The sequence below is a fragment of the Gopherus evgoodei genome, chromosome 13, assembly GCF_007399415.2.
Source record: "Gopherus evgoodei ecotype Sinaloan lineage chromosome 13, rGopEvg1_v1.p, whole genome shotgun sequence".
Taxonomy (NCBI): domain Eukaryota; kingdom Metazoa; phylum Chordata; order Testudines; family Testudinidae; genus Gopherus; species Gopherus evgoodei.
Window position 1 is genome coordinate 19,680,266 of NC_044334.1, and position 11,612 is coordinate 19,691,877.

At 45.0% G+C, this 11,612-nt stretch overlaps 1 protein-coding gene across 2 annotated transcripts in view; it reads left to right on the plus strand.

Moving 5' to 3' along the window:
* MMP11 (matrix metallopeptidase 11) overlaps positions 1 to 11,166 on the plus strand; it is a 33,963-nt gene extending 22,797 nt beyond the window's left edge. The window contains exons 5-8 of one of the 2 annotated variants that reach the window (XM_030583242.1): positions 946 to 1,193; positions 2,050 to 2,263; positions 6,955 to 7,212; positions 9,617 to 11,166. In XM_030583242.1, the coding sequence (XP_030439102.1) occupies positions 946 to 1,193; positions 2,050 to 2,263; positions 6,955 to 7,212; positions 9,617 to 9,750 (854 nt within the window). In that variant the 3' untranslated portion in view covers positions 9,751 to 11,166. Of the gene's footprint in view, positions 1 to 945; positions 1,194 to 2,049; positions 2,264 to 5,241; positions 5,295 to 6,954; positions 7,213 to 9,616 lie in introns of those variants that run through there. The other variant, XM_030583244.1, reaches the window with a different exon arrangement.
* Positions 11,167 to 11,612: the final 446 nt, after the last annotated feature.

The window sequence follows — 11,612 nt, forward strand, 5'->3', positions numbered from 1 at the left end:
CCCAAGTGTGGGATGTGTTTCTACGTGCCTGAATCCCTTTATGTTCCCTTTAAAGATGCTGTCAAATAGTTTATGCCTAAGCATGTCCTCCTTTAAATCTATTAGAGTCGGGGGCGGGGGGAGGGAGGGAGGACTGGATAAAGCATCAGAAATGGTTTTTGTTTTGCCTTTCATGCTCTCCCGACAAACCACCAAAAAGCAATAGGTGATCTCCCCCTGCTGTCTGTGTGGCACCATTTGTTTACAGTTGCTGTTCTCAGCATGGTCCTGGTGGCATAGTTCTGCCTCACACTAGATGTTCCACTGGATGGTGGCTTGCTGTGAACCCCACCACGTTCGCTGCTAATCAAGGAATGATGCTCCCCCTGTGCGAAGCTGATCTGACTGGACACCGCTTTGGTGTCTGCTTCTTGTGGGCCAGATCCCCACAGATGTGCCAAAGGCAGAACCTTCCCTCCAGAAGTAGGGGGAAGAGTCTCTCCTGGGAGCTGGGGCCATTGGCCCCTGTGCTGGTGACATGAGGCAGAATTGTAACTTGCTGGTATGTGCAGGTTAACACACGGGAAAAGGTGAAGATACTCAGTGACTGAACTCACACAGTTCCAAAGCCCTGGCTGGAAAACCAGCTCCACCCCCACCACTCTGCATGGCTGCTGGGATTGCCTTCTTTAAAGATGCCACAGCATCTGGTGCTACAGCAAAGAGCTGGGAACTAGGAGGGTACTGAATTCAACCCCCTTAGGTGCTCGCTCACTATAGGACATCAGGCAAATCGACAGATCCCTTTGGACTATGGTCAACCCAACTGGACCTCCCTGAAAAGCAGATTCCCTCTTGCACTGAACTTTTTGTGGTGCCACCATAGGGAATGAACAGTGAGGGCCCTGCCCATCCTAGGTGTCTCCCAGCACACTGAAAAATCCCTGCACCCTCTTCCCTTTGCAGGGACTGACCTACTGCAAGTGGCTGCTCACGAATTTGGTCACGTCCTGGGCCTACAGCACACTACTGTCTCCAAGTCACTGATGTCTCCTTTCTACATCTTCCGCTACCCGCTGAGCCTGAGTGAGGATGACAAACAAGGCATCCAGTACCTCTATGGGAAACCAAAGACCGATCCAGTGCCAGCCCCGACACAGGAGGCAGAGCCAAACCCACCAGACATCGAAACAAATGAGATCACCAACGTGGGGGTGAGTGACCAGCAATGCTTGCGTCAAAGCCGCTATTGCCAAGTGCCCCCAACAGTACTAAGGCAACCCCAACTTTATTCTCATAGAATCACCCCCTGGTGAGGCTCTGGGGAAACCACAGCAAAGAAAAGAAGGAGAATGGGGGACTCCTTGGGAATCTCACTGCCCTGGGAGCTGGCCACACCAGGCCTGGGTTAGATGGCAAGTGAAAGGGGTTTGATTGCACCTTCCACCTCCCAGCTTGGCTTAGGTTAGCATGATTGGCAGTTCCTGGTGAAGAGGAGTCCAAGATTTTCCTTGCGGGGATAATGAAGGTCAAGGCAGGAGTGTGTTGGCAGAGCTGTGTAGGGTCCTGAGGACTGCAGTAATAACGATACCTAGCTCTTCTACAGCACTTTTCACTGGCACATCTCAAAGCATTGTGCAAAGATACCCATCTCTGCTGACATTGGTCATCACCAAGCGGAACTGAGAGCTGTGTGGGGACACTTGCCCAGCATCTGCACATGCAATGCCTGGCTGTAGCCAGCACAGGTTACCTGTCATGTTAATAAACCAGTCATTATATATAGGCACAGAGCCCAATTCACCCTGGGGAAAACCTCCTACAGGCAATGCAGTAAGTCAAACTCCTCCTCACCCCCAGACTTCTTGATTCAAGCACTTGTCTTGATCAGTGAAGCATGGGGAGGATTTACATTTTATTTGGGAAAGACAAGACCCTATTGTCTGCAGTGACTATCTACAGCCTCCTCGGGCAAGGTACTGGGTCAGGGCGGGGTGCCCCCTGAGCTTGACACAGGGCGGGGTGCCCCTCGGAGCTCAGCACCTGCTGACCGGCATACGGTATTCTCAGTCTGTGCAGCCTGACGCCTGTGACACGGATTTTGACGCCGTTTCCACCATCCGGGGGGAGCTGTTCTTTTTCAAGTCGCACTACGTGTGGCGGCTCAGGAATGGGAAGCTGCAGGCCGGATACCCGGCCCTGGCTTCTCGCCATTGGCAGGGAATTCCAAGCTCCATTGACGCGGCCTTTGAGGACTCCCTAGGAAATATCTGGTTTTTCCAAGGTAAGCGAGAACAGAGATGGGATCGGAGAGCTAGAAAGGATGAACTCTTGTGTTGGGGTGGAGGACACAAAAACCCAATAGGTTCTAGGGCATGAAAATGTTCTTGGCAGCATCAAAACCCCACTCCCCAATATAAGGATCCCTTTGTGTTTTCCTCTCTTTAGTTTTAATATTTTAACAGATGTTGGGGGGAGGCGGGGGTTCACTTTCATTTTAGACAAAGCCAAATGTCAAACTTTCCTCCTTTGGAACAGGAGCACTTTGCTTCCAAGTTTCTGCCTAACGGCTCTGAAAATGTGCCTCACTCACAGATGAGGAGTGAAGGCCACAGTTACCACCTATCATTTTGGTATGAAAATTGGTGAAGAGGAACAGGCCAGCTCTTCTTAAAGTGGCCTTGCCCAGCTGGTAAATATTCTCACCTTGGTTACTTAGAAGCAAAAGAGTTTCCCAAATCTAGTGTATTGAACAGGAAGAGTTTGAATTAATTCTCCCACTATCTATGGGTACTTGTTTATTTCTGAATCTCGTTCAGCTTGGACATTGAAATCAGAGATGGCATTGACTGGTTTTACATTGGTGAAACTCCCTGGAGCTATCCCTGATTTGCACCTCTCCAAGTGAGACCTTCGCTTGGTCAGTTTTACTTTTTAAAGCCAATGGCCCCATGTCATAAACAGATAGCTAAGGATTAATGTCTCTTTCACTTGAAGCACCTGACCAGAGGACCAATCAGGAAACAGGATTTTTTCAACTCTGGGTGGAGGGTTTTTTGTGTGTGAGTCTTTTGTTCTGGGTCTTCTGCCTGTATGCTCTCTCGGATGAGGAGTGATTTCTATTTCCTGCTTTCTAATCTTCTGTTTCCCAGTTGTGAGTACAAAAGATCAGATAGGATTTATATGTTTTTTTGTATTTACATGTCTATAGTTGCTGGAGTGCTTTGAATTGTATTCTTTTTGAATAAGGCTGTTTATTCATATTTCCTTTAAGCAATTGACCCTGTATTTGTCACCTTGATACAGAGAGACCAAAACACTCTAATTTTTTGGGTGGTGGCAGCAGTACCAGGTCCAAGCTGGTAACTAAGCTTGGAGGTTTTCATGCTAACCCCCATATTTTGGACGCTAAGGTCCAAATCTGGGACTAGGTTATCGACATGGTGGCAGCGTTTATGGGAAAGATAGAATCCAGAAGCCAGTAGGAATATTATATTTTTCTTTTCTCTGCTAGGGGCTTTTTAGCAGAGAGGGTTTGGTTTTAAAGGGAACCAGAGCCTAGTCACAGATTTGGGGAAAACCTTCCCTGGGGACCCCAAGACCCAAATCCCTTGAGTCTCACAACAAAGGGAAATAAACCTTTTCCCTTCTCCCCCCCTCCAGGAGTTCCTGGAGAGATACACAGAAGCAAACTTCGTGAGTCTAAACAGAGGGACTCCACCCTCCCCGTTCCCAGTCCTGGGAAACAGACTTACTTCCCTCTTCACCCAGAGGGAATGCAAAGTCAGGCTAGTACATCTAACACACACAGGTCTCCCCTGACTTCTTCCTCCCACCAATTCCCTGGTGAGCTGCAGACTCAATTCCCTGGAGTTCCTCACTAAAGAAAAAACTCCAACAGGTCTTAAAAGAGAGAAAAATACATAAAAATGGTCTCTCTGTATCAAGGTGACAAATACAGGGTCAATTGCTTAAAAGAAATATGAATAAACAGCCTTATTCAAAAAGAATACAATTCAAAGCACTCCAGCAACTATAGACATGTAAATACAAAAAAAACATATAAATCCTATCTGATCTTTTGTACTCACAACTGAGAAACAGAAGATTAGAAAGCAAGAAATAGAAATCACTCCTCATCTGAGAGAGCATACAGGCAGAAGACCCAGAACAAAAGACTCACACAAAAAACCCTCCACCCAGAGTTGAAAAAATCCTGTTTCCTGATTGGTCCTCTGGTCAGGTGCTTCAAGTGAAAGAGACATTAATCCTTAGCTATCTGTTTATGACACCCTAGTTCTCTGGTCTGGCCACGGGGTGCTTTAATGTAAGTTCTGAGCAGGGGCAAAGATGGCTCAACACCTGCAGCGACTTCCATTATTGTCCCAGCCGTCTGGTGTACAGTGACGCCCTGGCGTTCATCTGGGCATTATAGGACAACCCTTCCTTCAGTGCAGGGACTTTAAAACGTGTAATTTGTCAAACACACACAAACGTTTTAGGAATCTACACACCTGGGGGACTAGATTGCAGCAAGCCTATGTGTGCGGCTGCGTGGGAAAGGAGAGGGGGTACTAGAAGCATTCCCCCCCCTCCACCTCCAAACTGTGTGAGGGGCCAGTCATGGTCATTGTGCTTCCTGCACACGACAGTCTGACAAACACTAACGGTAGTAAGGCCATGGCCCAACCACCCACCTTCTGCACCAGCCATCAGAGGAAAGTCAGTGCAAGAAGGGAGCATATGGGGCACTTTCAAAGTTCTCACTCTAGCATGAGTCCCTGCAGCCATGGCAGAACAATGTGGTGGTGGGGGGCTCTGCATCTTTACTCAGTAAATCACAGACCATATCAAATGGCTCAGCATCCAGAATTATCCTATATCTTGCTAAAACTGGCAGGATTTTAACTCGAGCAGTGCTATGGAGTGTTGCTTAAAGAAACTATGAAATGTCTAGGAATAATCCTGAAGATGACAATTTTAATCTAAACTCAAAGCATTATTTTTGTCTATTTTATTTTGGCTATTTCTTGCTCGTTTATGCAGATCCCCCATTTAAACACACATGCACACGTACAGATGTCAAGTGTCAGAGGGCGAGCCATGTTAGTACTTACAGATGCATTATTAATTATGTTTATTGCGGTAGTGCCTAAGGGTCAGCCAAGAATGGGGCCATTGTGCTAGACACTGAACACACAGTGTGGAAGGTGGTTCTTGCACTGACCAGTTTACAGTTGGTTCTTCTTTCCTCCACCACAGACTTAGCACCATCGTCTGGACAATCTCTTAGAAGTAATTCTAACCAGAACTGGGTACGTTGTTTTGTGTCTCCACAACCGAGGCATTGCCAGGGAGCTATAGTTTTTCAGAGAGTGACAAGAAAATAGGCAGAGTGAGGTTTTTAAAAGAAAGCAATACTTTCTGCTGGAGGATTCCCAGCTACATCCAGTAGTTAAATAAACAAATTAAAAGAACCCTCTCAAGGACTCTTCATAATTTTAAATTTTCCACACTTTACAGTACTGCAATAAGTATAAACGTAAATGTTTTTTCCCCACTGATTTGGTCTTTTTCCAATTAGCAAAAAAAAAATTTATTTTTTTTTGGCCTTCCTGTGTTTCTCTTTCTAGCGTAGTTTGACATTAACAGGGCTGCTTTGTGTGTTTGTTTAGGCACCAGCATCACTGATGTCCCCATGTGGACAGCTCACAGCAGCAGGAGTGTGAAGTGCCAGTTATATATGGTCCCACAGAAATGGATGTTTAATTTCAGTCATTACAATAGTGTTTGGTTTAGACCTACATTTTCTAACAATGTGCATGCAACTGCAAATTAGTTTGCATGTGCAATTGCAGCAGTTGCATATTCAATTATCATAATGGATTGTGCAAATGACCAGTTACAGGTCTGTCATTTGTATGTGCCAGAACAGTAGCTGGTGTGCACAATGTAGCTGCATAATTGCACACACGTTTGCACATGCAGTTGCATATCTAGCCTTCTCCCTATTTAAGGCTTAGATTTCAAGAGCACATCACTCACAACACACTATGCACACACTCTCAGTGCCCAAAGACCTTACCCCTCACTTAATTCTCTCCCCTATATAAAAGGCAGCCCATTTTTCTTCCCTCTCCTCACATGGTAGCCTCAGGCTCTTGGGCAGGGAGACTAAAACAGATGCAAGGTGTGGCTGAGATGGGGATTATGCTGGGCAATGTTGCTTCATGGATTTCCACCGTCCCCTATATATTGTCTTCGTTTAGATTAAAAACTCAGACTCATAGATGTCATGCTGGTAAAAGGGTTCGGACCTCCCTCAGCACATTCAGAGCAAAATTCAAACCCCATTCTTCATCAGCCTACCCACAATAACTACTTTAAAAAACTAACCCGCTCTCTGCTGTATTCGTACACGTCACATTATTGGAGGCATTCCCACACCAGTGATGGGCACCATGTAACAAGCTAGACAGACTGCCTGACCCCCAGGGAGGCGTGGGGGAGGGCAATTTGCCCCAGGCCCTGGGTCCCGCAGGGGCCCCCACGAGAATATAGTATTCTAGAGTATTGCAACTTTTTTTTTTATAGCAGGGGCCCCCGAAATTGCTTTGCCCCAGGCCCCCTGAAGCCTCTGGGCAGCCCTGCTGACTGGCCTAGAAAACGAAGTCATCTATTCATTCAAGATACAGATGCAGCAAAGGCAGTAGCTATGTAGATTTTTCTGCCTGGTGTCAGCCTTGCTTAGAGGTGAGATGAGAGCTTATTCTCCCCTGTCCATTTGATGCATGGCGTCTCAATGGCCATCAGCAAGGGTGCCAGTTGTGCTAGTGGTTTTTCTGTCATGGACACCTGTCCATTGGGACCGGGCTGAGATTCCTGGTCATTTCACACAGGTCACCATACTGTCATTAGACAGTAAATAGCTTGTGGTCACTCCTGTCATTATATATTCTTTTGCCCCATCATCAGGCTCTCAGTACTGGATTTATGATGGAGAGAGACGCGTGTCTGGCCCTGCCTCTATCTCGGAGCTGGGCCTATCTGCTTCTCCTGTCCAGGCAGCTTTGATGTGGGGGACAGAGAAGAACAAGATTTACTTCTTCAAGGGAGGCAGTTACTGGCGCTTCAACCCTAGCACCCGCCAGGTGGAGACCATCTACCCCCGCAGGATGGCCGACTGGCGTGGCATCCCTCAGGAGATTGATGCTGCTTTCCAGGATGAGTTTGGTGAGTGCACATCGGAATAGAGGCCTATTCTTGTGTGGGCTTTCTTGGTTATTCTTGCATCTCAGGTGCGAAGGGAATCAGCAGGATTTGGACATTTATTTTAATCTGGATTATTAACGATGAAGCACTTATTTTGCAAATTTTCATCCATAAGAGAAATATAATAATACATGGGTATAATAATTTATACAGAGATCATCCGATTAAGCTTGCAATGGGTGTGTAACAGGTATTTATCATCAATTCTGTAGAAGATCATGTGATTAAACAACTAAAACCCCAACAGTACCGTTAGCCCTTAAAAGGAAATACATGTAGGACATTGCAGATGCTTTTTTTAAAGGGGAGAGATGGAGAGACTCCCCAAACCTCTAGTAATAAGAGAATGGCACAAGGAAACCTGCTTCTGTTACACCCTCAAGGAAGAAAAAGATACACAGGGGACAGAACTACAGACATTTCACTGCATATGATGGTGCTGGGAGAATGTCTTCTATATTTCCTGACGGCTCCTTGCTGAAAACAGCACAGTGACACCACACAGCCTCATCATCCAGTGATACATCTATTGTCGACTGTTCTCTATGCAGAGGTTGGCAGCCTTTCAGAAGTGGTGTGCCAAGTCTTCATTCATTCACTCTAATTTGTTTCCCGTGCCAGTAATACATTTTAATGTTTTTAGAAGGTCTCTTTCTATAAATCTATAATATAACTAAACTATTGTTGTATGTAAAGTAAATAAGGTTTTTAAAATGTTTAAGAAGCTTCATTTAAAATTAAATTAAAATGCAGAGCCCCCCAGACCGGTGGCCAGGACACGGGCAGTGTGAGTGCCACTGAAAATCAGCTCGCGTGCCGCCTTCAGCACATGTGCCATAGGTTGCCTACCCCGCTCTATGTATCAACCCTAAAACCCTCCCCCTTCCAAGGGATTCCGTTAGAAATGTTGTGCATAAATGTTAGGCAATCCTTACAGGTTGGGGGACTCTATCCTGGGCAGTAGTGACTCTGAAAAGGTTTGGGGGGTCATGATGGGTAATCAGCTGAACATGAGCTCCTAATGTAATGCTGTGGCCAAAAGAGCTAATGCGATCCTGGGATGCATAAACAGGGGAATCTCGAGGAGGAGTCAAGAGGTTATTTTACTTCTGTATTTGGCACTGATGCAACTGCTGCTGGAATACTGTGTCCAGTTCTGGTGCCCACAGATCAAGAAGGGTGTTGATAAATTGGAGAGGGTTCAGAGAAGAGCCATGAGAATGATTAACGGCTTAGAAGACATGCCTTATAGCAACAGATTCAAGCAGCTCAATCGATTTATCTTAACAAATAAGGTTAAGGCCGTGAGACTTGATTAGCCTACATGGGAACAGATATTTAATGAGTTCTTCAGTCTAGCAGAGAAAGGTATAATACTAATCCGTGGCTGAAAGTGGAAGCTTGACAAATTCAGACTGGTAATAAAGCATTAAGTATTAATGGTGGGAATAATTAACCATTTGAACAATTTACCCAGGTCTGTGGTAGATTCTCCATCACTGACAATTTTTATATCAAGATTGGATGTTTTTCTAAAAGATCTCCTATAGGAATTTAGGGAAGTTCTATGGCCTGTGTTATATAGGAGAGCAGACTACATCAAGGGTAGGCAACCTATGGCACGGGTGCCAAAGGCGGCACACGAGCTGATTTTCAGTGGCACTCACACTGCCTGGGTCCTGGCCACCGGTCCAGAGGGCTCTGCATTTTATTTAATTTTAAATGAAGCCTCTTAAACATTTTAAAAACCTAATTTACTTTACATATAACAAATGTGTAGTTATATATTATAGACTTATAGAAAGAGACCTTCTAAGAACATTAAAATGTGTTACTGGCACGTGAAACCTTAAATTAGAGTGAATGAATGAAGACTTGGCACAGCACTTCTGAAAGGTTGCCAACCCCTGGACTAGATGATCACAATGGTCCCTTCTGGCCTTGGAATCCATGAAAATCTAGGACATAAATCCCAAAGAAATCTCTTGGTAGTAATAGATTCCTTTCGGCCATCTCCTACACCTATTCCATCAAGTCCTTGCTGCAATGATAAAGGGCCTCATCTTGACCCCTCTACTCTCACTGACTGTTCTGCAGCCAGGCCAACTGCTGAGTCACAAAGCTGGGTGGAGAGGACATGAAGCTTGCAGCATCTCCAGCTTCCACCTCATCCTTCTTTGCTAGTTAGTGAACCATCCTTCATTGTGGGTCTTTGCCATCCCTTTGCCCACTGGCAAATTGAGCATGAAGTCCACTATGGGACATAAATACAAGGAGTAATAATGCTAGAAAATGAAGAGCCCCGTAAATCGCATCTGCTCTGTCTCTTTTGACACTTGTCTCTGTGCCTCTGTCTCCTCCACAGGTTTTGCCTATTTCTTGAGAGGCCTGCTTTACTGGAAGTTCGACCCAGTGCAGGTGAAAGTGCTAGAGGGTTACCCACGCCAGATCAGCCATGACTTCTTCAGCTGTGCACCCTCCTCCAATTTCTTCAGATGAACAGAAGGGTGCTGGCATCCTCCAGATTGCCCTCCCATCTCCCTATGTCTCCAACTGTCACTTTGAAAGATGTCATGCTCTCAGACAGAGAAATCTCACATGCATTCCTGGCCTTCTGCTATGCCCATCACCTGACACAATGGGTTGCACAAATGGCTCGAGACCACCTGTGGCATGTGGTTGCCTGTTTTCAGATTCCAGGGGCCCCAATCACAGCTTGGTGTTGGAAATAAGGATGCAGCCTGACTGCTGTTGAGTGGCTACGTTAACACTTCCAGCGCTTAGATCCCAGAGGCCAACCTGGAATGGGTCATGCTTCCAAAGTTATCTGGGCCCCATCCACTTAGAAAATGGATCCCACTGGTATTCCTTGTGTTAATATTGCCCACAGCACAGCCACCTTTGCTGTTCCTGACATCAGCACTGTTGAGAATGGATTCCATTGATGGCCACTTTCCTAGCATTGAAAGGGGAGTTTTAACTGTTCCCAAAGTCAGATTCAAGACATGTGCCCAGATTGCTGGGGCTGCTTCACCATGGTAATAAAGGTGAGTTTGGACCCCTGCATTTCAGCATCTTGTCCCAGGTCTATTGGTATTTCTGTTTTTGTTTTGTTTTGTATTGTCACTAATGTTCATTATACTTTTGTACTGATTTGTAAAAAATATTCTGTGGGTTTTTTAAAGGTGCTAGGTTTCAGTGCTGGACACTGCCCGATATCTCCATATATTGTTACTAACTCTGGGATCTCACTAAGACACTAGCTCACCACAGTACTGCCGGGATGCCTGTAACTTTATCAAAATTTCAGGTTAAGTCTATCCAAATTCAAAACCAATGTTTGTGCCTTCTTTATTCTCTACCTATTGCTGAAAATCAAAACACAAAAGAGGGTCATGCATTTTCTCTATGTATTCTTCACCCATCTACCTTCCTGTCTTTTATCTTCTTCCCTGTATCTCCAATTGAGCAAAAATGTATCTGCTTCCAGATCTCATGGTTTTTGCTGCATAGCAAAACTATGTATTGTAACAATCCTGGTTAGCAAAATACACCTATGGTGGCCCTTTCTGATTGCCCAAGAAATGGAAGTAAAAGGGTAGAAACCTACTCAGTTACCCTTATTTATCAGCTTTCCTTCAGATCTCATTAGCAGAGACAAAGTGGGATTTAAACCTACCCACAGCAAATAGAGATATGGCTCAGTGGCCTTTATCATCCTTAGGCCTGCATGTTCTCTCTAAGCATTCAAGTTTTTTTACCTCATTCAAATTTCAGGTCTGGTTTTTACTTCTTCTCAGTGTTAGTTTTTACAGCCATGCTTCTTCAAAGCAAGTATGTAAATGTTTGTACAATGTGTATAAAACCTTTTTATATATACTGTGTGTGTGTGTATATACATACTGTGCTGTATCAATAAATGTGGTCTTTTTTCTATGCCCTGTTTAGTCTGAATTTCTTTTAACATAGTTTTCAACCACAACTTTAAAACAGATCCCACCTACAGACCCTTATCTTGAGCACTGTCTATGCTGTAAGTACAAGGGTGTTTTTTGTAATCAGATTATGACCTGCTCAGCAGACCCAGTTGCAACACGTATAAGTGAATTTGGGTCATGCTGTCATTATTGAACTTTTATATTACAGTGGCACTTAACGGCCTAGATCAAAACTGAGGCTGTGAGAAACATTCCCTTCTCAAGAACAGGAAAAGGAAAAATATAGCAAGAGCAAAGAGCATTTTCCATCAGGAAGTATAGGAAGCACAGCAAGTAGTAACTAGCTACAAAATGGCTACTTTAGGGCTGCAGCTGCTTGACTCCGCACTATTTAAAGGGACAGATACAGAAAGGCATGCTGGG